Raw genomic sequence first — 27,382 nt, forward strand, 5'->3', positions numbered from 1 at the left:
GGTCGTGCTGCCCGTGCTGCTGTCTTGAGCCGTGCTTGGTGCTTGCACCCACTGCGACGCACTTGGCCACTGCCCTGCCGCTCATCATTATTATCTGCATCGAGGAGCTCGTGCCGCGTCGCACAGCTCTGCGCGCACGCACGGGAGTGAGGGGGAGCTGCAGCGACCGACCAGACGGAGCGGACGGGTGGACGGGGGCGCACCCGCCCGCTGGTCATGCTCTCTGTTTCGCTGGCCGCCCACTCCACGCCGCTGGTCTGTGCGGAGCTCCGTGCTGCGTATGGCTCGCCCCTCCCTGCCCCTCGCCTCCTCCTCATGTGCACCGCTCCCTCCCTCTCCCTCCCTCTCTATCCTTCGTTGTCACCTCGGCCAACCTTCACGGACACGCAGACGTACGTGCGCATCCACACTACCCCTCGCCTCGCTGCTGCTGCTGTGACAGCTCTACGGACCCTGCCCAGTCGCTGCGCCCCGCTGCTCGCCTCTCTCCCCCGCACGAGGCTACGTACGACGTGTCGGCCCCCTCGCTCTGCCTGGTAAGCTCAGCAGACACCGACGCCCGAGCAATCCCGCCCACGGACCTGCTGCCGCCCCGCTCTGCTCGTGACCCTGGCTGCGAATGGCGCAGTGCGTGCGTCGGCTGGTGCTGGCGGCGACGCTCGCCGCTGCGGTGGCGCTGCTGCTGTGCACGAGCAGTGCGCCGGTGGCGCGTGCTGCTGGGACGGGCGACTTCACTGAGGAGCAGCAGACGAACACGCTGGCGGTGCTGCAGGCGTTTGGGCGTGCGATCCCTGAGCTTGAGAAGAAGTGGACGGGCAACGACTTCTGCTCGTGGGACCACGTAGCGTGCGTGTCAGTCAACGTCTTCGTAAGTCTCGATGTTTCGACGTATGCCGGCACGCTGCCGGAGATGCCTGTGGGCGTCGACTACAGGCACGTCATGATCCGGGACCTGGGGTTCTGGAATATGCCACTGCTGAGCGGGACGCTGCCGGACAGCTGGAGCAAGCTGGAAAAACTGACTTTCCTTACGTTGTTGGGCAACAAAGTGAGCGGTACGCTGCCCGCCTCATGGCACTCGATGACATCTTTGGAGTCGTTGTCGATTGAAAAGTGTGAAAGCATCTCCGGCGCGCTGCCGCCCCAGTGGAGCTCGATGAAATCGCTGAGTTTTCTCAATCTGGATGGCGCGAAGGTCTCCGGCAGTCTGCCTCCTCAGTGGAGCTCGATGAAATCGCTGAGAACTCTCGATCTCGGGGATACTCAGGTCTCCGGCAGTCTGCCTCCTCAGTGGAGCTCGATGACATTGCTAAGTTTTCTCAATCTGGATGGCGCGAAGGTCTCCGGCGCGCTGCCGCCCCAGTGGAGCTCGATGACATTGCTCGCCGTTCTCGATGTGCAGGGCACTCAGGTCTCCGGCACGCTGCCGCCCCAGTGGAGCTCGATGAAATCGCTGAGTGTTCTCAATCTGCGGGGCACAAGCATCTCCGGCAGTGTGCCCCCCCAGTGGAGCTCGATGACATCGCTCGCCGTTCTCGATGTGCAGGGCACTCAGGTCTCCGGCACGCTGCCGCCCCAGTGGAGCTTGATGACATCGCTCACTTCTCTCGATGTGCAGGGCACTCAGGTCTCCGGCAGTGTGCCCCCCCAGTGGAGCTCGATGACATCGCTGACGGCTCTCAATCTGCGGGGCACTCAGGTCTCCGGCACGCTGCCGCCCCAGTGGAGCTCGATGACATCGCTCACTTCTCTCGATGTGCAGGGCACTCAGGTCTCCGGCACGCTGCCGCCCCAGTGGAGCTCGATGACATCGCTCGCCGCTCTCGATGTGCAGGGCACTCAGGTCTCCGGCACGCTGCCGCCCCAGTGGAGCTCGATGAGAAGGCTTACACATCTGCTGCTCACCGATACTTTGTTGTCCGGCACGCTTCCTGCTGAGTGGAGTGCGCTGCAGTCGCTTGTTACGCTTCAGCTGTCCAGCAGTAAGGTCTCCGGCACGCTGCCGCCCCAGTGGAGTGGGATGTCGAAGGCCCAGTCCCTGCAGCTGCAGGACTGCGACCTGTCCGGCAGTCTGCCCTCTTCATGGTCTGCGATACCGATGCTGGCTTTCGTCTCCCTTAAGGGCAACAAGTTCTGCGGTTGTGTGCCTGACTCGTGGGATCAGAAGGCTGGTCTTGTTGTGGACATCGAGGACAAGCACAAGGGCAGCGACTGCACGACCGATAGGGTGTGCCCGACTGCACCAGAGACGGAGTGCGAGGTGGATGGGTGTGAGGTGTGCGAGGGGGACTCCGCTGCGAGGTGCGCCAGGTGCCGTGAGGACTACTTTCTGACGGACGAGAGGACGTGCCTGATGCACAACGATGGCGGTGTTGCTGCTGTGTCGAGCGGAGTGGCGGCAGCAGCTGTTGTGTGCGTGGCTGTGCTGTTCAGCGTGGGGCTGGCGGCGTGAGGACGCTGCTGCTGTCGCGCGCAGGCAGCGGCCCCCGCTGCGTGGCACACGACTGTCTGCGTGCTTGCGTGCAGCACCGCCCCCTGCATTGGCGTGCGCGTGCGTGTCTCTGTGAGCATGGCTGCCAGTGGTGCCCTCGCTCCTGCCTCTCGGTGCCTCTGCCTCTCTCCGCGTGTTGATGCTGTGGGCTGTGTGTGGGGCTCTCATGCGGTGCTGCTGCTCTCGCGGTGTCGCTCCTCTGCCCCGACTCTCTCTGCTGCCCTCCTCTCTCGCATGCGGGCGAGGGAGGGGTGGCACGTGCGCGCGCGCCGCTGCGCTTGCGAGTGTGCTGTGCACTGCCGTGCGCTCTCTCCTCTTTCTCTTTCCATTCGCTTGTCTTCTCTCTTCTCCCCCCTCCCCCACACTGCGGTCTCCCCTCCTCTGCCGTGCGGTGCGCAGACGAGGGATATGCCGCTGTGCCTCCCCCCTTTCATGGAGCGCCGAGACGATCCCCCTTCGGCCTCGCTCCTCCCTCCTCCCGTGTAGGCCCTGTCTGTTGTACATCTCGTTGGACCGTCTCTTCATGAGCATCGCCTCTTCCGCAAATCTTTGTTCGCGTGCGCGGCCTCCTGGACTTCAGCCTTACTGTGATTCTCTTCTCACAGTGCGCCTCCGTGTGTGTGTGTGTGCCAGCACGCACCGCCTCTTCCATGTACGTCCTTGCTTGCTCTGGTGTGCCACCCTCCCGCTGCCTCCCACAATCCGTGCCTGTGCGCATGGCCGTGTGGAGGGGACATCGGTGCCCCTCCCTGCCACTCTCTACTTCCTCACTCTCTTCGTACCGCTTCGTGCGCGGTGCATGCATGCATGCGTGGATGGATATACACGTGTAGGGAAGCGGGTATGCGTGCAGGTGTGCGCGTACACGCTTATGTGTGTCAGTGCCCCACCTTATAAATATGTGCGTGTACGCTGATCGACAAGTTTTAGGGTATGCATGCGCATGTCTACATGCGCATGGATGTATACAGCCGACTGCGTGCCGTGTGTAGGCGTGTGCGTGTATCCGTGTGTGCCAGCACGCGTGTGTCGCGTCACGCTCTCTTGCCCGCCTTTCCTGTGCTTGCCACTCGCTCTGGGCGCGCTGGCGGCTGGCGCCGGGTGGTGGCCGTGCGGAGGTGGGCGGCGGCCCTCCCCTATTTCTCTATTTCTCTGTTTCCCCTTCGAGTCAACAAACGAGAGCTGCTCGGCCCCGTGACCCCGACCCGTGCTGTGGGAGGGGGAAACGTGTTGTGGTAACGCCGATGACGGTGGGCGTTGTGGCGAGGACCGCGCGCGGATGCTGTCGCGACGGTGGTGCGCAGCGCGGGCCTCTGGACACGCGTGCGTGCCGTCTCTCCCCACCGATGCTCCTCTCCCTGCCTGCCCAGACATCTTCTCTCTCTGCCTGCCCTCCCCCTCCGCCGCGCCTGAGCCCTGCGCACTGCCTGCCCGGCTGCGTGCATGTGTATGTCCCCGTCTGTGCCCAGCGCACCACTCATTCACAGGGAGGACAGCGCCGCCGCCAGCAGTGTGCCTGCGCGCACGCCGACGGCGAGGAGAGACCCGACAGCACCCAACGGCCGAGCTGCGCCCTGCCTCGCTCGTCTCCTCCCGCTGCACATCTCGCACAGGTGCTCCGCTCTCTCCCTGCCCCTCTTTGCTGTCCTCGATGGCGTGCGCCACCTCCCCCCTCCGCCGACTCGGCGGGGCTCGTTAGGATGGCAACTGTGGTGCGGGGGTGGTGCATGACAATGGTATGCGGTGGCTGGTGGGGCTGCGCATGGGCGCTCGCCTCTCTCCCCCATGCGGGCTCGACTGCTCCGTGTTGTCAGCGCGCTTGCCCACCGCCCCCACGCGTGTGTGCGCGCGCTCTGGTGCTGCTGCCGCTGGCGCTGCGGTGTCTGTGCAGGGGCCGCGCCACGCACACGCACGGGAGTGAGGGGGAGCCGCACGACCGACCAGACGGAGCGGACGGGCGGACGGGGGCGCACCCGCCCGCTGGTCATGCTCTCTCTTTCGCTGGCCGCCCACTCCACGCCGCTGGTCTGTGCGGAGCTCCGCGCTGCGTATGGCTCGCCCCTCCCTGCCCCTCCCTTCCCCTCGCCTCCTCCTCATGTGCACCGCTCCCTCCCTCCCCCTCCCTCTCCCTCCCTCTCTATCCTTCGTTGTCACCTCGGCCAACCTTCACGGACACGCAGACGTGCGTGCGCATCCACACTACCCCTCACCTCGCTGCTGCTGTGACAGCTCTACGGACCCTGCCCAGTCGCTGCGCCCCGCTGCTCGCCTCTCTCCCCCGCACGAGGCTACGTACGACGTGTCGGCCCCCTCGCTCTGCCTGGTAAGCTCAGCAGACACCGACGCCCGAGCAATCCCGCCCACGGACCTGCTGCCGCCCCGCTCTGCTCGTGACCCTGGCTGCGAATGGCGCAGTGCGTGCGTCGGCTGGTGCTGGCGGCGACGCTCGCCGCTGCGGTGGCGCTGCTGCTGTGCACGAGCAGTGCGCCGGTGGCGCGTGCTGCTGGGACGGGCGACTTCACTGCGGCGCAGCGGACGAACACGCTGGCGGTGCTGCAGGCGTTTGGGCGTGCGATCCCTAAGCTTGGGGAGAAGTGGGCGGGCAACGACTTCTGCTCGTGGGAGGCCGTCTTGTGCAATGCGCCGGACGTGTACGTGTCGGGAATCAGTCCGACGTATGCCGGCACGCTGCCGGAGATGCCTGTGAACGTCGACTACAGGCACGTCGTGATCAAGCAGCTCGACTTTTCCGAAATGGGGCCGGGGCTGAGCGGGACGCTGCCCGCCTCATGGCACTCGATGACATCTTTGGAGTCGTTGTCGATTGAAAAGTGTGAAAGCATCTCCGGCAGTGTGCCCCCCGAGTGGGGCTCGATGACATCGCTGAGTGTTCTCAATCTGCGGGGCACAGGCATCTCCGGCACGCTGCCGCCCCAGTGGAGTGGGATGTCGAAGGCCCGGTCCCTGCAGCTGCAGGACTGCGACCTGTCCGGCAGTCTGCCCTCTTCGTGGTCTGCGATACCGATGCTGGCTTCCGTCTCTCTTAATGGCAACAAGTTCTGCGGGTGTGTGCCGGACTCGTGGGATCAGAAGGCTGGTCTTGTTGTGGACATCGAGGACAAGCACAAGGGCAGCGACTGCTTGGCTGCTAAGGACTGCACAACGACCACCACTAAGCCCTCCGCCACGACAGCGACCACCCCGAACCTCACTAACTTTCCCCCTACGCCGAGGACCACGACTGAGCCGCTTACCACAACCAGCACTGAGGCACCGGCTGAACCCACAACCACCACTGAGGCACCGGCTGAACCCACGACCACTGCTACCCCAACAAACACGCCGACTCCTGCACCAGAGACGGAGTGCGAGGTGGATGGGTGTGAGGTGTGCGAGGGGGACTCCGCTGCGAGGTGCGCGAGGTGCCGTGAGGACTACTTCCTGACGGACGAGAAGACGTGCCTGAAGCACAACGATGGCGGTGTTGCTGCTGTGTCGAGCGGAGTGGCAGCAGCAGCTGTTGTGTGCGTGGCTGTGCTGTTCAGCGTGGGGCTGGCGGCGTGAGGACGCTGCTGCTGTCGCGCGCAGGCAGTGGCCCCCGCTGCGTGGCACACGACTGTCTGCGTGCTTGCGTGCAGCGCCGCCCCCTGCATCGGCGTGCGCGTGCGTGTCTCTGTGAGCATGGCTGCCAGTGGTGCCCTCGCTCCTGCCTCTCGGTGCCTCTGCCTCTCTCGGCGTGTTGATGCTGTGGGCTGTGTGTGGGGCTCTCATGCGGCGCTGCTGCTCCCGCGGTGTCGCTCCTCTGCCCCGACTCTCTCTGCTGCCCTCCTCTCTCACATGCGGGCGAGGGAGGGGTGGCACGTGCGCGCGCGCCGCTGCGCTTGCGAGTGTGCTGTGCACTGCCGTGCGCTCTCTCCTCTTTCTCTTTCCATTCGCTTGTCTTCTCTCTTCTCCCCCCTCCCCCGCACTGCGGTCTCCCCTCCTCTGCCGTGCGGTGCGCAGACGAGGGATATGCCGCTGTGCCTCCCCCCTTTCATGGAGCGCCGAGCCGATCCCCCTTCGGCCTCGCTCCTCGCTCCCCCCGTGTAGGCCCTGTCTGTTGCACATCTCGTTGGACCGTCTCTTCGTGTTGCCTCGGCGCCTCGTCCGCAGAGCCGCGTTCGCGTGTGCCGCCTCTCAGACTTCAGCCTTACTGTGATTGTCTTCTCACAGTGCGTCTCCGTGTGTGTGTGTGTGCCAGCACGCACCGCCTCTTCCATGTATGTCCTTGCTTGCTCTGGTGTGCCACCCTCCCGCTGCCTCCCACAATCCGTAGATGTGCGCATGGCCGTGTGGAGGCGACATCGGTGCCCCTCCTCCCCTCTCCTTCCTCATTTTCTGCGTTCGATTTCGTGGGCGGCGCATCCATGTATACATATATATATACATGCAGATGTATGTATATGTATGTGCGTGTATCCGCGTGGTGCGCCACGCTCTCTTGCCCGCCTTCCCTGTGCTTGCCACTCGCTCTGGGCGCGCTGGCGGCTGGCGCCGGGTGGTGGCCGTGCGGAGGTGGGCGGCGGCCCTCCCCTATTTCTCTGTTTCTCTGTTTCCCCTTCGAGTCAACAAACGAGAGCTGCTCGGCCCCGTGACCCCGACCCGTGCTGTGGGAGGGGGAAACGTGTTGTGGTAACGCCGATGACGGTGGGCGTTGTGGCGAGGACCGTGCGCGGATGCTGTCGCGACGGTGGTGCGCAGCGCGGGCCTCTGGACACGCGTGCGTGCCGTCTCTCCCCACCGATGCTCCTCTCCCTGCCTGCCCAGACATCTTCTCTCTCTGCCTGCCCTCCCCCCCCGCCGCGCCTGAGCCCTGCGCACTGCCTGCCCGGCTGCGTGCATGTGTGTGTCCCCGTCTGTGCCCAGCGCACCACTCATTCACAGGGAGGACAGCGCCGCCGCCAGCAGTGTGCCTGCGCGCACGCCGACGGCGAGGAGAGACCCGACAGCACCCAACGGCCGAGCTGCGCCCTGCCTCGCTCGTCTCCTCCCGCTGCACATCTCGCACAGGTGCTCCGCTCTCTCCCTGCCCCTCTTTGCTGTCCTCGATGGCGTGCGCCACCTCCCCCCTCCGCCGACTCGGCGGGGCTCGTTAGGATGGCAACTGTGGTGCGGGGGTGGTGTTCCCCCCCTCCCCGCCCCCTGCTCTCGGGGTCACCGGCGTCCCTGCGGTCCGTAGCATGTGCCCGTGCTGCTGTCTTGAACCGTGCTTGATGCTTGCGCCCACTGCGACGCACTTGGCCACTGCTCTGCCGCTCATCGTTATTATCTGCATCGAGGGGCTCGTGCCGCGTCGCACAGCTCTGCGCGCGTGAACACACACGCACACACACACACGCAAGGCTGCCGAGAACAGGGCAGCGCCTCGCCCGTCGCCGCTTGTCTGCGCTCTTTGTGGGGGGTCGTGCGCGCACGTGCCTTTGTGCGTGCAGGGGTGGCTGACGCGTGTGCGTCGCGCTCCCTCCTCGTGCAGCCCGCTGCCTGGTGATGCTGCGCTGTGCCCCTAGCAAGCTGTTCCGCGCCACGCCGCTGCTGCGTGTGTGGGCCGCGGAGGAGGACGACGCGAGCGCCCCGCGGACAACCTTCAGGAACGTGAGGCCTGGCCGGCTGCTGCGGCTGTGGCGCCAGATGCGGCACCGCGCATGGATGCTGTACGCGTGGGATGAGGAGTGGGTGTCGCCGATGCAGGAGGGCTACCTGCACCAGCAGCGTCTCGAGCAGGTGTGCTTCGCGCCGCTGTCCGCGTACGGCGTGGTGCCTGGCAGCTACTGCGATCCACTGCTGTACAACACGAAGCGCACGTCGCCGTTCCGGTGGCACGTGGCGAACGTGCAGGGCGACATTGTCGGACACTGGTACATGGACGCCGACGAGCTGTTCCGCATCGAGGACTGGCAGCCGAGGGAGCCGGACGACCCGCTGGAGATGTTCCCGCGACCGCCGCCGATGCTGCTGCGGTGGGACGAGTCGGTGGACGAGCACGGCAACCGCGCGTTCCGGTACAGGTACCACTACGATATGATGGGCCCCACGGGCAAGTGGGAGGCGTACCCGCGGTGCCCCTTCTCTCACCTTTACCATGGCGGGTCAGACCAGCACGGACGCGCTGAGGGGTACGGCTTCCAGCAGGGCCACCTCCTGCGCTGCGACGAGGCGGAGGAGGAGGTGCTGCGCCGCATCATGGAGGGGGAGGACAGGGAGTGGGAGATGGTGAAGCGGACGGAGGCGGTGCAGGAGCCGTGGTCGTACCCGGGCAAGATCCGCCCGAGGGACTTTGAGGGGGCGGTGGAGCGTGCGAAGGCGCGGTACCGCGAGCGGGTCCGACACGGCAAGGAGACGGACCCGAGCGAGGACCCCGAGTACGACCTTGTTCAGGCCAGCGAGTACGTGGAGCCGCGCGATGGGCGGCGGGCGGAATGGCGGCATTTGTGGGCGTCGGGCCGCAAGCCCGGCGAGTCGCTGCCCTTCCACGTAGCGTTCAACGACGGACTGTGCTTCGAGGGGAACGAGGGCGGCCCGCCAGCGCACCCGGCGGCGCACTACGAGGCGGCGCACTACGAGGCGCCGTACGGGAGGTACGAGGACGCGGACGCCGCTGCAGCCCGCGCAGCTGAAGCGGCGCACAATGCTGCGTGTGAGCAGTCGCTGAGCGAGGCGATGGCGCGGCATCGCAGGCTGTTTGGCGACACGAGCGGCGCGCCGAGCGGGCCGAAGGCGCCTCTGCCGACGGGTTGCCGGCCGATGAGGTGCGCGCCGGGCCCGCCGCTGCCATCTGGCCGCAGCCGGAGCTCGGGCGCCAGAGCAGTGGGCAGCGGGCCCGTGTGTGGCGCAGGGGCGCGTGATGGGNAGAGCGAGCATGGCTAGCGGGCCGGTGCTGCCGCATCCCCCCCGCCTCGTGTGCGCACACACCCGTCCGTGGGCGGGGCCGGCGTCTTGCGCGTCGTTGCACTGCGTTTACTTTTCCTCTGTTCTCGGCGTCACTGGCGTCCCTACCATCCGTAGCGCGTGGTCGTGCTGCCCGTGCTGCTGTCTTGAGCCGTGCTTGGTGCTTGCACCCACTGCGACGCACTTGGCCACTGCCCTGCCGCTCATCATTATTATCTGCATCGAGGAGCTCGTGCCGCGTCGCACAGCTCTGCGCGCACGCACGGGAGTGAGGGGGAGCTGCAGCGACCGACCAGACGGAGCGGACGGGTGGACGGGGGCGCACCCGCCCGCTGGTCATGCTCTCTGTTTCGCTGGCCGCCCACTCCACGCCGCTGGTCTGTGCGGAGCTCCGCGCTGCGTATGGCTCGCCCCTCCCTGCCCCTCGCCTCCTCCTCATGTGCACCGCTCCCTCCCTCTCCCTCCCTCTCTATCCTTCGTTGTCACCTCGGCCAACCTTCACGGACACGCAGACGTACGTGCGCATCCACACTACCCCTCGCCTCGCTGCTGCTGCTGTGACAGCTCTACGGACCCTGCCCAGTCGCTGCGCCCCGCTGCTCGCCTCTCTCCCCCGCACGAGGCTACGTACGACGTGTCGGCCCCCTCGCTCTGCCTGGTAAGCTCAGCAGACACCGACGCCCGAGCAATCCCGCCCACGGACCTGCTGCCGCCCCGCTCTGCTCGTGACCCTGGCTGCGAATGGCGCAGTGCGTGCGTCGGCTGGTGCTGGCGGCGACGCTCGCCGCTGCGGTGGCGCTGCTGCTGTGCACGAGCAGTGCGCCGGTGGCGCGTGCTACTGTGACGAACGACTTCACTGAGGAGCAGCGGACAAACACGCTGGCGGTGCTGCAGGCGTTTGGGCGTGCGATCCCTAAGCTTGGGGAGAAGTGGGCGGGCAACGACTTCTGCTCGTGGGAGTTCATCAGGTGTACTCAGAGGGCAGTGTACGTACGGGTAATCAGTACGACGTATGCCGGCACGCTGCCGGAGATGCCTGTGAACGTCGACTACAGGCACGTCATGATCCGGGAGCTGTATATCTGGAATATGCCACTGCTGAGCGGGACGCTGCCGGACAGCTGGAGCAAGCTGGAAGGACTGACTTCCCTTACGTTGTCGGGCTGCGGCGTGAGCGGTACACTGCCCGCCTCATGGCACTCGATGAAGCTGTTTTCATATTTGTTAATTCAAGAATCTGGCGGCATCATCGGCACGCTGCCGCCCGAGTGGAGCTGGCTGCCTAATTTACAGACTCTGCGGCTAAGGCGACTAAAACTGAGCGGTACGCTGCCTGCGGAGTGGAGCTCTTGGAAATCACTGTCGAACGTCTTTCTTGACGACACGCCGATCACAGGCTTGTTGCCCCCGGAGTGGGGCTCGCTGGAGAGAATACAGCAGCTGGTTTTACGGAAATTGAAGATTACCGGCCCTCTCCCTCCTCAGTGGAGCCTAATGAAGGTATTGCGGGTTCTAGATCTGGATAGCACGAAGGTATCCGGCACGCTGCCGGCCGAGTGGAGTCGGATGTCGACGGCTGCATACTTCTGGCTGAACAACTGCGACCTGTCCGGCACGCTGCCGCCCCAGTGGTCGTCGATGCCATACCTGCGCGGCGTCTCACTGAAGGGCAACCGCTTCTGCGGGTGTGTGCCGGAGTCGTGGGCCAACAAGGCTGATCTTGCTGTGGAAATCGAGGACAAGCACAAGGGCAGCGACTGCTTGGCTGGTAAGGACTGCACAACGACCACCACTAAGCTCCCCACCACGACAACGACCACCACAAAACCCCCCACCACGACAACGACCACCACTAAGCCCCCCACCACGACCACGACCACCACAAAACCCCCCACCACGACAACGACCACCACTAAGCCCCCCACCACGACAACAACCACCACAAAACCCCCCACCACGACAACGACCACCACAAAACCCCCCACCACGACCACGACCACCACTAAGCCCCCTATCACGACAGCGACCACCACTAAACCCCCTACCACGACCACGACCACCACTAAGCCGCCGACCACGATAACGAGCACTACTAAGCTGCCCACCACAACCACCACTGAGGCACCGGCTGAACCCACGACCACTGCTACCCCAACAAACACGCCGACTCCTGCACCAGAGACGGAGTGCGAGGTGGATGGGTGTGAGGTGTGCGAGGGGGACTCCGCTGCGAGGTGCGCGAGGTGCCGTGAGGACTACTTCCTGACGGACGAGAGGACGTGCCTGGTGTACTGCGATGGCGGTGTTGCTGCTGTGTCGAGCGGAGTGGCGGCAGCAGCTGTTGTGTGCGTGGCTGTGCTGTTCAGCGTGGGGCTGGCGGCGTGAGCACGCTGCTGCTGTCGCGCGCAGGCAGCGGCCCCCGCTGCGTGGCACACGACTGTCTGCGTGCTTGCGTGCAGCGCCGCCCCCTGCGTTGGCGTGCGCGTGCGTGTCTCTGTGAGCATGGCTGCCAGTGGTGCCCTCGCTCCTGCCTCTCGGTGCCTCTGCCTCTCTCTGCGTGTTGATGCTGTGGGCTGTGTGTGGGGCTCTCATGCGGCGCTGCTGCTCCCGCGGTGTCGCTCCTCTGCCGCGACTCTCTCTGCTGCCCTCCTCTCTCGCATGCGGGCGAGGGAGGGGTGGCACGTGCGCGCGCGCCGCTGCGCTTGCGAGTGTGCTGTGCACTGCCGTGCGCTCTCTCCTCTTTCTCTTTCCGTTCGCTTGTCTTCTCTCTTCTCCCCCCTCCCCCGCACTGCGGTCTCCCCTCCTCTGCCGTGCGGTGCGCAGACGAGGGATATGCCGCTGTGCCTCCCCCCTTTCATGGAGCGCCGAGCCGATCCCCCTTCGGCCTCGCTCCTCCCTCCTCCCGTGTGGGTCCTGTCTGTTGTACATCTCGTTGGACCGTCTCTTCGCGTTGCCTCTCGTTGGACCGTCTTCTCTGCAGAGCCACGTTCGCGTGTGCCGCCTCTCAGACTTCAGCCTTACTGTGATTGTCTTCTCACAGTGCGCCTCCGTGTGTGTGTGTGTGTGCCAGCACGCACCGCCTCTTCCATGTATGTCCTTGCTTGCTCTGGTGTGCCGCCCTCCCGCTGCCTCCCACAATCCGTGCCTGTGCGCATGGCCGTGTGGAGGCGACATCGATGCCCCTCCCTGCCACTCTCTACTTCCTCACTCTCTTCGTGCTATTACGTGGTTGTTGTATATATATATATATATATCCAGGAAATAGGGAGGGAGGCGGTGCTAGATGCGTGCACACCTGTATGTACGTGTGCGTCTGTATGTATATGTCTGCGTAGTAATGTGTCCTTCTGTGGATTCATATGTGTGTGTGTGCGTGTGTGTGCATATATATATATATATAGCTATAAGTAGGTATCTCTCCCTCTCTCTCTATGTGCAAATATATAGAAGGGTGGGTATGCATGCTTTATCTGCACATCTGTATAGTATTGGGCATGTATGTGTGTGTGTATACATATGTATGTGCGTGTATCCGCGTGCTGCGCCACGCTCTCTTGCCCGCCTCTTCTGTGCTTGCCACTCGCTCTGGGCGCGCTGGCGGCTGGCGCCGGGTGGTGGCCGTGCGGAAGGTGGGCGGCGGCCCTCCCCTATTTCTCTGTTTCTCTGTTTCCCCTTCGAGTCAACAAACGAGAGCTGCTCGGCCCCGTGACCCCGACCCGTGCTGTGGGAGGGGGAAACGTGTTGTGGTAACGCCGATGACGGTGGGCGTTGTGGCGAGGACCGCGCGCGGATGCTGTCGCGACGGTGGTGCGCAGCGCGGGCCTCTGGACACGCGTGCGTGCCGTCTCTCCCCACCGATGCTCCTCTCCCTGCCTGCCCAGACATCTTCTCTCTCTGCCTGCCCTCCCCCTCCGCCGCGCCTGAGCCCTGCGCACTGCCTACCCGGCTGCGTGCATGTGTGTGTCCCCGTCTGTGCCCAGCGCACCACTCATTCACAGGGAGGACAGCGCCGTCGCCAGCAGTGCGCCTGCTGCCACATGCGCCCATGGCGCGCACGAACATGCGCGCACACCGACGGCGAGGAGGAGACCCGACAGCACCCAACGGCCGAGCTGCGCCCTGTGCTGTGAAGCTCTTGCTTCAGTGCCCTCCCTGCCGTGCCGCCGCAACCGCGCCGCGACGTCTTGCCGAGATGCGGAGGCGTGCGCCCGAAGTGGCCGCAGCAGCGCTTGCGTGTGCGCTCGCACCTGTGCCCCCCGCGTGGCGTGTGCCACGACAGGCGATGCCGATGCGCTTCTCCTGCCCGCACCGCGTCCGGACCGGTCAGCGGTGGGCACGGCGCCCCTGCTGTCGCAGCGCATGATGGGCGCCGGCGTCGTGCGGCTGTCCCGCCCTCGTCACGGCCAGCCGTTCCTGTGCTTCGTCGTGCGCGATCCCATCGTGTGCGCCGTGGCGAGGACGCGCACGCCGACGCTGCCGTGCCCGGCGCATGCCTCGTTCTCGCTGCTGCACGCGGCGCTGGCGCACGCCCCGCCAAGCGGCTGTGCGCAGCGCTGGCCTGTGAAGGGGCGCGGTGTCCCGAGCACCGTCGGTGCTGGCGAGCTGCTGGCCGCGACCCCGTTGGACCTGACCTTCTCTGCGCACGATGAGCTGCTCGGCGATGCACAGCGCTGCGACCGCGTGGCGCGCACCTTCGTGCCAGCGGCAGACCTGTACCGGGCCGGGGGCGTGGTCTTCTCAGCTCGCACCTCCGCCACCGCTGCTGGCTGCGAGGCCGCGGCGCCGGTGGCGAACGCGCTTGTGTCCGCGCTCGGCGGTGTGCGCGGTGGCGGCGAGGACTGGCGGTCGCCGAGGTCCGCGTGTGCGCCGCTGACGGCAGAGCTTTCCGCCTGGGGTGGAGCGGATGAGACACGCCCGTGGGGTGCGGGGGCCCGCACGGCTGGACTGCTGACCCGCGGTCGCGGCCGACGACGTCGTCCTTGTGCTCTGCCACGCCTCACGGGCGGGCTGCCTGGGCGTGCCTGAGTCCGACGGCGTGCTGCGGTGGCTGTGCGAGGCCCGTGAAGTCGGCTGCAGCGTCTCTGCGCAGACGGCATCCTGTGGTGTGTCCGTTGACAGCCGCGACGCTGTGCACCACGGGCCATCCGAGTCCGTGGCGGTGGGGTGTCTGACGAGGCAAGTAGAGCGCGTCGGCGCCTCTGCGGTGCTGCGAGCCACGCTGCGGCTGCCGGGGATCGGTGCTGCTGCGACGGCGACGGCGGCTGCGCCCGCCGAGGCGTGCGTGGGGGTCGCCATGGCTGTTGCGTTTTGGGTGGTGGCCGAGTACGTGCCGGGCCGGCTGCGCGCGGCTCTTGCGGTGGCCTGCGGTCTAGCCGATGGCGCAGCGGCGCCAGCCTGCTCGCCGACAGCCGCAGCGTCCATAGACATCGGCGAGCGGCTCGGCGACGGCGGCGAGCTGGGCACGAGGCGACAGGCGGCCGCGACTGGAGAAGGCTGGGCAGCGGAAGGACACGCCCCCCTTGCTGGCTATGCTCGCCGAGGGGAAGCCGAGGACGGAGGGTGGCGCTCCGTAGGTGTGGCGTGGGCGCACGACTGGCCTCGCCATCGCGGCGCGAAGCACTGCGTGTGCCGTGCAGGGTGGGCGAACAAGGGTGTGTGGGGAAGGGGACGGCGTCGCCTCTGCTGCGTGCTGTGCGCGTGAGGGCGGCCGCGTGTGTGGGGACAGGTGCAGCTATCCCTCCCGCCCCCGATGCCGGTGGAGCGCGCTGGAGCCCGTCTGTGTGCGTGTGTGCGCGGCTACTGTGGCCAGCCTCCCTTCTGCGCCGCCGCGTCGCAGGCCGCACCGCTGCGTTGAGACACGGCGCGTATCGGTGTGTGGAGTGAGGCCGGGAATGGCTTCTGCTTGGCTTGCTTGCGTGCGAGCGTGCTGGTGGCTTGTTGGCTGGCCGGACTCGGCACGGCGCACCCCATCCCTCCTCCCTCCTCCCTGCGGCCGCATCGTGTGCGGCGAGGGCGTGCTCTCACCTTGGTGGTGACGGCGTGTGTGCGAGCGTTCTCCCCTGCTGGCACACGTCGGCCGTGCATCCGCGTGCCGGCGCTCGTGGGTGGACTGGGCGATGGGGGAGAGGCACGCACAGCGAGGCCGAGGGAGAACGTGGTGCCTGTGCTGTCCGCAGGGGTGTGGGCGGTGCGCACGGGGAGGTGAGGCGAAGGGGGCCGCACCTACGCACTGCACCGAGTGCGAGCTGTGGGGACGGAGCGGAGACCTCACGGAGGTGCTGGGCCCTCAATGATCTGCCGCGTCCCCCACCCACATGCGACAGTGGTCGGCGTCCGCACCCCCGCTCGTTGCGATGCGCGTCATGTAGTCGCTCCTTTCTCCCCGCCGCATACGTGACGATGCTGGTGACAGGGGGGCACCCCAGTGCGCGGCATCCAGTGGCGCCGCACTCTCTGTGTGGGGAGGCGGAGCGGCCCCTCCCCCCTCTCCCCTCATCCCTGCGCATACGGGACCGCTTCTGGTGGCGGAAGGGCTAGGCCCCTACGGCGCCGGGGGGAGGCGAGGGCGGTGCGTCGCCACCGGTGTGGGCAGTGAGGTCGTGGATGGCGCGGCGCCGGAGCGACGTGCGGCAGTGGGCGCGCTTGTGCTGCCTGCATGCTGGGCGAGGGGTCAACGGGGCTCGGGCGTCTCCCGCCCGGCCCGTGTTGCCTGCTGGTGGGGTGCCTGGGCCACGCCGAGGTGGACGCGCCAGGTGGCTGCCGGCACGGTGTGCGCTGCTGTGGGGCGACCTGCGTGGCGGATGGGTGGGCAGAGGCTGTGCGAGGGGCCGCGCGCGGGGCCTGGTGCGGGGTGTGGCGCGGCGTCGGCCTGCTGTTGCAGGACGGAGGGATGGACGCGTCGAAGTGGAGCTGCTCGCGCTGTTGCAGACATCGCCACCCCGAGTGTTGCCTGGCACTCGCCCCTCTCCCCACCTGCCATATGCGGCTGCACACGCATGCGGGCGGCGAGCGACATCGGCACTCATGAGGGTTTGGTGTCCTGTGCTTCCACACCCCCACTGCGCGTGGACAGCGCGCCCATGCAGCGGTGGGGCCTCATGGGCAGAGGGGATGCCCCGCCACTGCCTGCTCTCTTGTCCCCGCTTCACCTCCCATCGGTGATGCGAGGCGAGCAAGCGAGTGCCCCTCGCCGGTCTCTCCCGCCCCACCGAGCAGCGACCGGCACACGTGAGCCACAACGGCGGCCTTGCCTGTGCTGCTGCGGGCCTTCGGCTCTTTCCCTGTGTGGTGCCGTTCCCCCTGTGCCTGGTGCCGCTGCTGCCTGCGCATGGCGAGCGGGCCGGTGCTGCCGCATCCCCCCCCGCCTCGTGTGCGCACACACCCGTCCGTGGGCGGGGCCGGCGTCTTGCGCGTCGTTGCACTGCGTTTGCTTTTCCTCTGTTCTCGGCGTCACTGGCGTCCCTACCATCCGTAGCGCGTGGTCGTGCTGCCCGTGCTGCTGTCTTGAACCGTGCTTGGTGCTTGCACCCACTGCGACGCACTTGGCCACTGCCCTGCCGCTCATCATTATTATCTGCATCGAGGAGCTCGTGCCGCGTCGCACAGCTCTGCGCGCACGCACGGGAGTGAGGGGGAGCTGCAGCGACCGACCAGACGGAGCGGACGGGTGGACGGGGGCGCACCCGCCCGCTGGTCATGCTCTCTGTTTCGCTGGCCGCCCACTCCACGCCGCTGGTCTGTGCGGAGCTCCGCGCTGCGTATGGCTCGCCCCTCCCTGCCCCTCCCCTCCTCCTCATGTGCACCGCTCCCTCCCTCTCCCTCCCTCTCTATCCTTCGTTGTCACCTCGGCCAACCTTCACGGACACGCAGACGTGCGTGCGCATCCACACTACCCCTCGCCTCGCTGCTGCTGCTGTGACAGCTCTACGGACCCTGCCCAGTCGCTGCGCCCCGCTGCTCGCCTCTCTCCCCCGCACGAGGCTACGTACGACGTGTCGGCCCCCTCGCTCTGCCTGGTAAGCTCAGCAGACACCGACGCCCGAGCAATCCCGCCCACGGACCTGCTGCCGCCCCGCTCTGCTCGTGACCCTGGCTGCGAATGGCGCAGTGCGTGCGTCGGCTGGTGCTGGCGGCGACGCTCGCCGCTGCGGTGGCGCTGCTGCTGTGCACGAGCAGTGCGCCGGTGGCGCGTGCTGCTGGGACGGGCGACTTCACTGCGGCGCAGCGGACGAACACGCTGGCGGTGCTGCAGGCGTTTGGGCGTGCGATCCCTGAGCTTGGGGAGAAGTGGGCGGGCAACGACTTCTGCTCATGGGAGTTCATCGTGTGTAATGTTATAGGTGTGAACGTACGGGGAATCAGTCCGACGTATGCCGGCACGCTGCCGGAGATGCCTGTGAACGTCGACTACAGGCACGTCGTGATCAAGCAGCTCGACTTTTCCGAAATGGGGCCGGGGCTGAGCGGGACGCTGCCGGACAGCTGGAGCAAGCTGGAAGGACTGACTTCCCTTAAGTTGTCGGGCAACAAAGTGAGCGGTGCGCTGCCCGCCTCATGGCACTCGATGACATCTTTGGAGTCGTTGTCGATTGAAAAGTGTGAAAGCATCTCCGGCGCGCTGCCGCCCCAGTGGAGCTCGATGACATCGCTGAGTGTTCTCAATCTGCGGGGCACAGGCATCTCCGGCGCGCTGCCGCCCCAGTGGAGGTGGATGAGAAAGCTTACAGATGTGCTGCTCGCTGATACGTTGTTGTCCGGGACGCTGCCGCCCGAATGGGGTTCTATGAGCAGCCTGGCGTACCTTCACCTTTATCTTACTCAGGTCTCCGGCACGCTGCCGCCCGAGTGGAGTGGGATGTCGGAGGCCGCATACTTCTGGCTGAACAACTGCGACCTGTCCGGCAGTCTGCCGCCCGAGTGGTCGTCGATGCCAAAGCTGCGCGGTATGTCACTGAGCGGCAACCACTTCTGCGGGTGTGTGCCGGACTCGTGGGCCGACAGAGGTGGTCTTGTTGTGGACATCGAGGACAAGCACAAGGGCAGCGACTGCACGACCGATAGGGTGTGCCCGACTGCACCAGAGACGGAGTGCGAGGTGGATGGGTGTGAGGTGTGCGAGGGGGACTCCGCTGCGAGGTGCGCCAGGTGCCGTGAGGACTACTTCCTGACGGACGAGAGGACGTGCCTGATGCACAACGATGGCGGTGTTGCTGCTGTGTCGAGCGGAGTGGCAGCAGCAGCTGTTGTGTGCGTGGCTGTGCTGTTCAGCGTGGGGCTGGCGGCGTGAGGACGCTGCTGCTGTCGCGCGCAGGCAGCGGCCCCCGCTGCGTGGCACACGACTGTCTGCGTGCTTGCGTGCAGCGCCGCCCCCTGCGTTGGCGTGCGCGTGCGTGTCTCTGTGAGCATGGCTGCCAGTGGTGCCCTCGCTCCTGCCTCTCGGTGCCTCTGCCTCTCTCTGCGTGTTGATGCTGTGGGCTGTGTGTGGGGCTCTCATGCGGCGCTGCTGCTCCCGCGGTGTCGCTCCTCTGCCCCGACTCTCTCTGCTGCCCTCCTCTCTCACATGCGGGCGAGGGAGGGGTGGCACGTGCGCGCGCGCCGCTGCGCTTGCGAGTGTGCTGTGCACTGCCGTGCGCTCTCTCCTCTTTCTCTTTCCATTCGCTTGTCTTCTCTCTTCTCCCCCCTCCCCCGCACTGCGGTCTCCCCTCCTCTGCCGTGCGGTGCGCAGACGAGGGATATGCCGCTGTGCCTCCCCCCTTTCATGGAGCGCCGAGCCGATCCCCCTTCGGCCTCGCTCCTCGCTCCTCCCGTGTAGGCCCTGTCTGTTGCACATCTCGTTGGACCGTCTCTTCGTGTTGCCTCGGCGCCTCGTCCGCAGAGCCGCGTTCGCGTGTGCCGCCTCTCAGACTTCAGCCTTACTGTGATTGTCTTCTCACAGTGCGTCTCCGTGTGTGTGTGTGTGCCAGCACGCACCGCCTCTTCCATGTATGTCCTTGCTTGCTCTGGTGTGCCACCCTCCCGCTGCCTCCCACAATCCGTGCCTGTGCGCATGGCCGTGTGGAGGGGACATCGGTGCCCCTCCTCCCCTCTCCTTCCTCATTTTCTGCGTTCGATTTCGTGGGCGGTGCATCCATGTATACATATATATATATATATGTAGATGTATGTATATGTATGTATAGGTATGTGCGTGTATCCGTGTGTGCCAGCACGCGTGTGTCGCGTCACGCTCTCTTGCCCGCCTCTTCTGTGCTTGCCACTCGCTCTGGGCGCGCTGGCGGCTGGCGCCGGGTGGTGGCCGTGCGGAGGTGGGCGGCGGCCCTCCCCTATTTCTCTATTTCTCTGTTTCTCTGTTTCTCTGTTTCCCCTTCGAGTCAACAAACGAGAGCTGCTCGGCCCCGTGACCCCGACCCGTGCTGTGGGAGGGGGAAACGTGTTGTGGTAACGCCGATGACGGTGGGCGTTGTGGCGAGGACCGTGCGCGGATGCTGTCGCGACGGTGGTGCGCAGCGCGGGCCTCTGGACACGCGTGCGTGCCGTCTCTCCCCACCGATGCTCCTCTCCCTGCCTGCCCAGACATCTTCTCTCTCTGCCTGCCCTCCCCCTCCGCCGCGCCTGAGCCCTGCGCACTGCCTGCCCGGCTGCGTGCATGTGTGTGTCCCCGTCTGTGCCCAGCGCACCACTCATTCACAGGGAGGACAGCGCCGCCGCCAGCAGTGTGCCTGCGCGCACGCCGACGGCGAGGAGAGACCCGACAGCACCCAACGGCCGAGCTGCGCCCTGCCTCGCTCGTCTCCTCCCGCTGCACATCTCGCACAGGTGCTCCGCTCTCTCCCTGCCCCTCTTTGCTGTCCTCGACGGCGTGCGCCACCTCCCCCCTCCGCCGACTCGGCGGGGCTCGTTAGGGTGGCAGCTGTGGTGCGGGGGTGGTGTTCCCCCCCTCCCCGCCCCCTGCTCTCGGGGTCACCGGCGTCCCTGCGGTCCGTAGCATGTGCCCGTGCTGCTGTCTTGAACCGTGCTTGATGCTTGCGCCCACTGCGACGCACTTGGCCACTGCTCTGCCGCTCATCGTTGTTATCTGCATGGAGGGGCTCGTGCCGCGTCGCACAGCTCTGCGCGCGTGAACACACACGCACACACACACACGCAAGGCTGCCGAGAACAGGGCAGCGCCTCGCCCGTCGCCGCTTGTCTGCGCTCTTTGTGGGGGGTCGTGCGCGCACGTGCCTTTGTGCGTGCAGGGGTGGCTGACGCGTGTGCGTCGCGCTCCCTCCTCGTGCAGCCCGCTGCCTGGTGATGCTGCGCTGTGCCCCTAGCAAGCTGTTCCGCGCCACGCCGCTGCTGCGTGTGTGGGCCGCGGAGGAGGACGACGCGAGCGCCCCGCGGACAACCTTCAGGAACGTGAGGCCTGGCCGGCTGCTGCGGCTGTGGCGCCAGATGCGGCACCGCGCATGGATGCTGTACGCGTGGGATGAGGAGTGGGTGTCGCCGATGCAGGAGGGCTACCTGCACCAGCAGCGTCTCGAGCAGGTGTGCTTCGCGCCGCTGTCCGCGTACGGCGTGGTGCCTGGCAGCTACTGCGATCCACTGCTGTACAACACGAAGAGCACGTCGCCGTTCCGGTGGCACGTGGCGAACGTGCAGGGCGACATTGTCGGACACTGGTACATGGACGCCGACGAGCTGTTCCGCATCGAGGACTGGCAGCCGAGGGAGCCGGACGACCCGCTGGAGATGTTCCCGCGACCGCCGCCGATGCTGCTGCGGTGGGACGAGTCGGTGGACGAGCACGGCAACCGCGCGTTCCGGTACAGGTACCACTACGATATGATGGGCCCCACGGGCAAGTGGGAGGCGTACCCGCGGTGCCCCTTCTCTCACCTTTACCATGGCGGGTCAGACCAGCACGGACGCGCTGAGGGGTACGGCTTCCAGCAGGGCCACCTCCTGCGCTGCGACGAGGCGGAGGAGGAGGTGCTGCGCCGCATCATGGAGGGGGAGGACAGGGAGTGGGAGATGGTGAAGCGGACAGAGGCGGTGCAGGAGCCGTGGTCGTACCCGGGCAAGATCCGCCCGAGGGACTTTGAGGGGGCGGTGGAGCGTGCGAAGGCGCGGTACCGCGAGCGGGTCCGACACGGCAAGGAGACGGACCCGAGCGAGGACCCCGAGTACGACCTTGTTCAGGCCAGCGAGTACGTGGAGCCGCGCGATGGGCGGCGGGCGGAATGGCAGCATTTGTGGGCGTCGGGCCGCAAGCCCGGCGAGTCGCTGCCCTTCCACGTAGCGTTCAACGACGGACTGTGCTTCGAGGGGAACGAGGGCGGCCCGCCAGCGCACCCGGCGGCGCACTACGAGGCGACGCCGAAGGGGGCGCCGTACGGGAGGTACGAGGACGCGGACGCCGCTGCAGCCCGCGCAGCTGAAGCGGCGCACAATGCTGCGTGTGAGCAGTCGCTGAGCGAGGCGATGGCGCGGCATCGCAGGCTGTTTGGCGACACGAGCGGCGCGCCGAGCGGGCCGAAGGCGCCTCTGCCGACGGGTTGCCGGCCGATGAGGTGCGCGCCGGGCCCGCCGCTGCCATCTGGCCGCAGCCGGAGCTCGGGCGCCAGAGCAGTGGGCAGCGGGCCCGTGTGTGGCGCAGGGGCGCGTGATGGGGAGAGCGAGGGGGAGGGGCGCGGTGGTGAGGCGCCTCTCGGTTACGGTGTGCGCGCGTGCTCATGGCGGCGGCGGGAGGGGTGGGTGTGACGACGGCGAGGCACGCTCGGCACGGGTGCCGCCTCGTCTCTCTGTCCTTTGGGAGTTTGGCCGCCGCCCGCCACGCGCCTGCTGCTGGCGCCCCGCCGGCACCGTCTGCGCGGCACCTCCGCTCCCCTCTGGTGCCTTGCAAGACCAGCATTCGGTGTGGCATTGGGCGGGCGGGTGCGGGTGCGACGGCGGCGCTAGGGCTGCCCTGCGTCGCGCCGCTTGCGCATGTGTGCCAACGGACCGTCCTCCGCCTTCCCTCACTCGTCTCGGCTCGCCGCCTCCCGCGTCTCCTGGTTGGCATGCGCTGCTGAGCTCGTAGCGGCTCGGGCAATGGGAGGCGGAGGCGGCGGCCGCTGCGGAACGCGAGAGGCGGCGATGGGTGCACGCTGGGTGAAGGGGCGCGGCGCGGTGGACGATCGTGCGCCGTCACCCTCTCCCTGCCCTGCGATCTGCTCCCGCTGATGCGCGACTGCCGACGGTGCCGATCCCCTGCCTTCCGTCTCCTCTACGCGTCCTTGCGTGTCTCTCGGCAGGCCTCGGGGCATCGCGCACGCACCCACACATACACGTGCGTGCGTCTGTGCGCGTGCGCGTGTGCCTCTCTTGCTGGCCGTGCAGCGGGCGCATGCAGCCACACAGGCCCGCATGTCCCTCCCCGTCTCGCTCTCCCCGGCCTCCCGCACCGCCGCCCGCGCCCGGTGCGCTGCTTGCGTGCCTCGCCGCCCGTGACATCTGCCTCTGCCTGCTGGTGTGCTGCGCGCCCCCTCGCTTCCCTTCGCGGTGCGCCTCCTCCCTCTCCTCCTCCCCGCCCCGCGCCACACACGTGCACGTGTGTCTCTCTCAGCGCATGCCCGGAGACATGGGCAACGCCGCCCGCCCCGCCAGAGCCATGCACGCGCGTCGGCTCCCCTGACCGCCTGTGCTGACGAGCAGCTGCGGAGGGAGGGGGAGGCGAACGGATGCCGGTGAGGCTGTGCGTGCCGATGGAGGGTGTCCCGATGCCGCGCTGCCGCCCGTGCCGCCGTCGCGGTGGCGTTGCGGGTGTCCCTTGTCTGGTTTGCTACGCGGCTGCGTGCTGAGCGGAGGCGTGTGCGGCGGCGTGCACAGCGACGGCGCGGCTGCAGCTGCCTCGCACATCCTTCTCTCTCTCTCTCTCTGTGTGACGTGCATGACAATGGTATGCGGTGGCTGGTGGGGCTGCGCATGGGCGCTCGCCTCTCTCCCCCATGCGGGCTCGACTGCTCCGTGTTGTCAGCGCGCTTGCCCACCGCCCCCACGCGTGTGTGCGCGCGCTCTGGTGCTGCTGCCGCTGGCGCTGCGGTGTCTGTGCAGGGGCCGCGCCACGCACACGCACGGGAGTGAGGGGGAGCCGCAGCGACCGACCAGACGGAGCGGACGGGCGGACGGGGGCGCACCCGCCCGCTGGTCATGCTCTCTCTTTCGCTGGCCGCCCACTCCACGCCGCTGGTCTGTGCGGAGCTCCGCGCTGCGTATGGCTCGCCCCTCCCTGCCCCTCCCTTCCCCTCGCCTCCTCCTCATAAGCACCGCTCCCTCCCTCCCCCTCCCTCTCCCTCCCTCTCTATCCTTCGTTGTCACCTCGGCCAACCTTCACGGACACGCAGACGTGCGTGCGCATCCACACTACCCCTCACCTCGCTGCTGCTGTGACAGCTCTACGGACCCTGCCCAGTCGCTGCGCCCCGCTGCTCGCCTCTCTCCCCCGCACGAGGCTACGTACGACGTGTCGGCCCCCTCGCTCTGCCTGGTAAGCTCAGCAGACACCGACGCCCGAGCAATCCCGCCCACGGACCTGCTGCCGCCCCGCTCTGCTCGTGACCCTGGCTGCGAATGGCGCAGTGCGTGCGTCGGCTGGTGCTGGCGGCGACGCTCGCCGCTGCGGTGGCGCTGCTGCTGTGCACGAGCAGTGCGCCGGTGGCGCGTGCTGCTGGGACGGGCGACTTCACTGAGGAGCAGCGGACAAACACGCTGGCGGTGCTGCAGGCGTTTGGGCGTGCGATCCCTGAGCTTGAGAAGAAGTGGACGGGCAACGACTTCTGCTCGTGGGACCACGTAGCGTGCGTGTCAGTCAACGTCTTCGTAGGTCTCGATGTTTCGACGTATGCCGGCACGCTGCCGGAGATGCCTGTGGGCGTCAAATACAGGCACGTCATGATCCGGGACCTGGGGTTCTGGAATATGCCACTGCTGAGCGGGACGCTGCCGGACAGCTGGAGCCAACTGGAAAGACTGATCTCCCTTACGTTGTCGGGCTGCGGCGTGAGCGGTACACTGCCCGCCTCATGGGGCTCGATGGTTCGTTTACGTGCCTTGACTGTGGGAAATTGCAGGCACCTCACCGGCAGCCTGCCTTCTGAGTGGAGCTGGCTGCCTAATTTACAGACTCTGGTGCTGAGGCAACTGCAGCTGAGCGGTACGCTGCCGGCTGAGTGGAGTCGGATGAAGTTCGTAACTACGCTGGAGATCGCTGCAGCTGGCAGCTTCACCGGCACGCTGCCGACTGAGTGGGGCTCGATGAAAGCGCTGACGAATCTGTATCTGACCGATTTGCCGATTGGTGGCAGTCTGCCACCCGAGTGGGGCTCGATGGTGAGGATAAGAAGGCTGAAGATCTGGGAATTGCCGTTGGCCGGCCCCCTTCCTCCTCAATGGGGCTCGATAGCGGGGCTGGAGACTCTTTCTCTGCGGGACACAAACATCTCCGGCACGCTGCCGCCCGAATGGAGCTCGATGACGTTTCTAACCAATCTTGATCTGCGGGGCGCAAGCATCTCCGGCAGTCTGCCGCCCCAGTGGGGCTCATTGGCATTCCTGAGAGGTCTTGATCTGCGGGGCACGAAGGTCTCCGGCACGCTGCCCCCGGGATGGAGTGGGATGTCATGGATGACCCTTCTCTATCTGGAGCTCACTCAGGTCTCCGGTACGCTGCCGCCCCAGTGGAGCTCGATGACACGGCTTAGAGATCTTAATCTTCAGGGTACTCAGGTCTCCGGCAGTCTACCGCCCCAGTGGAGCTCACTGAAAGTGCTTAACTTTCTCGATCTGGAGGGTACTCAGGTCTCCGGCAGTCTGCCGCCCGAGTGGAGCACGATGTTGGGTGCCGAGTTCCTGCAGCTGGAGCACTGCGACCTGTCCGGCAGTCTGCCGCCCGAGTGGTCTGCGATGCCAAGGCTGCGTCTTGTCGGACTGAGGGGCAACCACTTCTGCGGGTGTGTGCCGGAGTCGTGGGCCAAGAATGCTGATCTCCTTGTAAGAATCGAGGACGAGCACAAGGGCAGGGACTGCAGGCTCGGTAACGACTGCCGCACGACTGAACCCACCACCACTGCTACCCCAACAAACACGCCTACTCCTGCGCCCGCTCCTTAGATGGAGTGCGAGGTGGATGGGTGTGAGGTGTGCGAGGGGGACTCCGCTGCGAGGTGCGCCAGGTGCCGTGAGGACTACTTCCTGACGGACGAGAGGACGTGCCTGGTGTACTGCGATGGCGGCGCTGCGGCCGCGTCGAGCGGAGTGGCGGCAGCAGCTGTTGTGTGCGTGGTGGTGCTGCTGCTCTCGCGGTGTCGCTCCTCTGCCCTGACTCTCTGTTGCCCGCGTGCGTGCTTGTGGGCTGATGGAGGCGGAACGTGTGCGGGTGTGGAGCGGGGCAGCAGCTGGAGAGAGGGGGAGGGCGATAGCCGAGGGGCAAGGGCCGCGGGGTTTGTGCGGCCATGTGCGGGTGTGCGGCACCCGGGGCGACGCGGGCATCGACTTCGGACCGACAGCCCGCACGCCTTCCCTCGCCTCCGCGTCCCCCCTCGAGCACGCGATGGCGGCGCTGGCGCGCCTTGCGCTGCTGTGCACTCGTGCGCCCGCCCCGCCGCTTCTTTTTCGTTTGTGTTGTGTTGGCTCTCCTCCTCCCTCTCGTTGATGTCCGTCTGCGCGTGTGGCTGCCGGGCTCGCCCTCCCTCGCTGCCTCGTTGCACGTGAGAGCGGCGCACCCACGGCTGCTGCGGCGCACACACAAGGCAGCGTGTATGGTGTCTTGGTGCGACTTCTTCTTTGCGGCCCCGCTCTCCGGCACCTTGTTGCTCGGGCACTTCGGTGGCGTGCGCTCTGTCCCCCGCTCCTGCCGCGTGTTGTGATGCGCTGCTGCGCTGAGGATGCGTGCCCACGGCCTGCGAGCACGGCTGCTGGAGGAGCAGCAGCAGCAATGGCATGCCGCAGGGTGTGGGTGTGGGGTGCAGTGCTGCTCAGGTGAGGCGGACCCCTCTTATCCGTGGTGCCTCCGCTCCCCCTCGGCGCGACGCCCTCGCTGCCCTCTCACCCCCGCCTGCCACAGGAGAGACGGACGGCCACACGCGGACGCAGACACCCCATCGTGCACGGTTTGTGCGTTCTCCCGCTGCCGCGCCGGCACGGGTGTACGGGGACGCGGGGGCGTGCGCATGCAGGCGCGTGTGTGCGTGCCGGCTCGTGTCTGTCGCGCTCTCTGTGACCAGCACTCGGCACCCGCGCCAATCGGATGTGTGCATGGCGGTGGAGGCTCGCCGTGAACAGCGGGTGCGGACGTCCGCGACTCGCCGTCTGCCGTGCGGTCTGCTGTGCTGCTGCACCTCGGGGTCCGCCTTCTCCCCCACGGCGGGCGAGCGAGCCTCTGCTGCCGCGTGGGCGACGCACGCGTGCACCGTCCCGGGCCTCGTCAACGGGCTGCGATAGCGGTGCTCTGTTTTGGCGGTGTGGGCCGGTGCTGCGGAGGCGGTCAGAGCTGGCGGGGGGCATCGGCGCGGTGCGCAGGCGCCTGGTGTGGCTGCGCCGGCACGCCTTGCCGCGCCCCTTGCGCCGCTGCCATCGGCGGCTTCGTCGCTGACGCTGCCGCTGGCACGCGCGCTCGGGCCGTCTTGCAGCAGCGGTGGTGTGCCGGAGTCAGCGGCACGCCGTCGAACCCTGACTGGCGCCTCCGCAGTGCGACGGGAACCTGAGAAAATGGGGGAGCACTTGGCCCCCCTCCTGGTGCCATGCGGGGATGCCCGTGCGGCGGCGCTCTACTGCGCTGCGTGGTGAGCTCGGTGCCGCGCGCGATGGGCGCGCTGGCGGCTGGCGCCGGGTGGTGGCCGTGCGGAAGGTGGGCGGCGGCCCTCCCCTATTTCTCTGTTTCTCTGTTTCCCCTTCGTGTCAACAAACGAGAGCTGCTCGGCCCCGTGACCCCGACCCGTGCTGTGGGAGGGG

General features: G+C 67.0%; 7 protein-coding genes across 7 annotated transcripts; all 7 read left to right on the forward strand.

The window, feature by feature from the left end:
• Window positions 1-619: 619 nt before the first annotated feature.
• LMJF_12_0990 (putative surface antigen protein) lies at window positions 620-2,452 on the forward strand (the record flags this gene model as incomplete). The annotated part of the gene is made up of 1 exon (XM_001681628.1): window positions 620-2,452. One exon carries the CDS (start codon window positions 620-622, stop codon window positions 2,450-2,452), a length of 1,833 nt encoding a protein of 610 aa, XP_001681680.1.
• A 2,445-nt stretch (window positions 2,453-4,897) lies between these two features.
• Window positions 4,898-6,055, forward strand: LMJF_12_1000 (promastigote surface antigen protein 2 PSA2; the record flags this gene model as incomplete). Its single annotated transcript, XM_001681629.1, has 1 exon — window positions 4,898-6,055. One exon carries the CDS (start codon window positions 4,898-4,900, stop codon window positions 6,053-6,055), a length of 1,158 nt encoding a protein of 385 aa, XP_001681681.1.
• Window positions 6,056-8,017: 1,962 nt separating this feature from the next.
• On the forward strand, window positions 8,018-9,394 carry LMJF_12_0867 (conserved hypothetical protein; the record flags this gene model as incomplete). Its single annotated transcript, XM_001681630.1, has 1 exon — window positions 8,018-9,394. One exon carries the CDS (start codon window positions 8,018-8,020, stop codon window positions 9,392-9,394), a length of 1,377 nt encoding a protein of 458 aa, XP_001681682.1.
• Window positions 9,395-10,156: 762 nt separating this feature from the next.
• Window positions 10,157-11,800, forward strand: LMJF_12_0870 (putative surface antigen protein 2; the record flags this gene model as incomplete). The annotated part of the gene is made up of 1 exon (XM_001681631.1): window positions 10,157-11,800. One exon carries the CDS (start codon window positions 10,157-10,159, stop codon window positions 11,798-11,800), a length of 1,644 nt encoding a protein of 547 aa, XP_001681683.1.
• A 5,713-nt stretch (window positions 11,801-17,513) lies between these two features.
• Window positions 17,514-18,701, forward strand: LMJF_12_0890 (putative surface antigen protein 2; the record flags this gene model as incomplete). The annotated part of the gene is made up of 1 exon (XM_001681632.1): window positions 17,514-18,701. The coding sequence occupies one exon, from the start codon at window positions 17,514-17,516 to the stop codon at window positions 18,699-18,701; it is 1,188 nt and encodes a 395-aa protein (XP_001681684.1).
• A 2,006-nt stretch (window positions 18,702-20,707) lies between these two features.
• On the forward strand, window positions 20,708-22,156 carry LMJF_12_0895 (conserved hypothetical protein; the record flags this gene model as incomplete). The annotated part of the gene is made up of 1 exon (XM_001681633.1): window positions 20,708-22,156. The coding sequence occupies one exon, from the start codon at window positions 20,708-20,710 to the stop codon at window positions 22,154-22,156; it is 1,449 nt and encodes a 482-aa protein (XP_001681685.1).
• Window positions 22,157-24,004: 1,848 nt separating this feature from the next.
• Window positions 24,005-25,543, forward strand: LMJF_12_0910 (promastigote surface antigen protein PSA; the record flags this gene model as incomplete). The annotated part of the gene is made up of 1 exon (XM_001681634.1): window positions 24,005-25,543. One exon carries the CDS (start codon window positions 24,005-24,007, stop codon window positions 25,541-25,543), a length of 1,539 nt encoding a protein of 512 aa, XP_001681686.1.
• Between the last annotated feature and the right edge of the window lie 1,839 nt (window positions 25,544-27,382).

The sequence above is a fragment of the Leishmania major genome, chromosome 12 (assembly GCF_000002725.2).
Source record: "Leishmania major strain Friedlin complete genome, chromosome 12".
Taxonomy (NCBI): domain Eukaryota; phylum Euglenozoa; class Kinetoplastea; order Trypanosomatida; family Trypanosomatidae; genus Leishmania; species Leishmania major.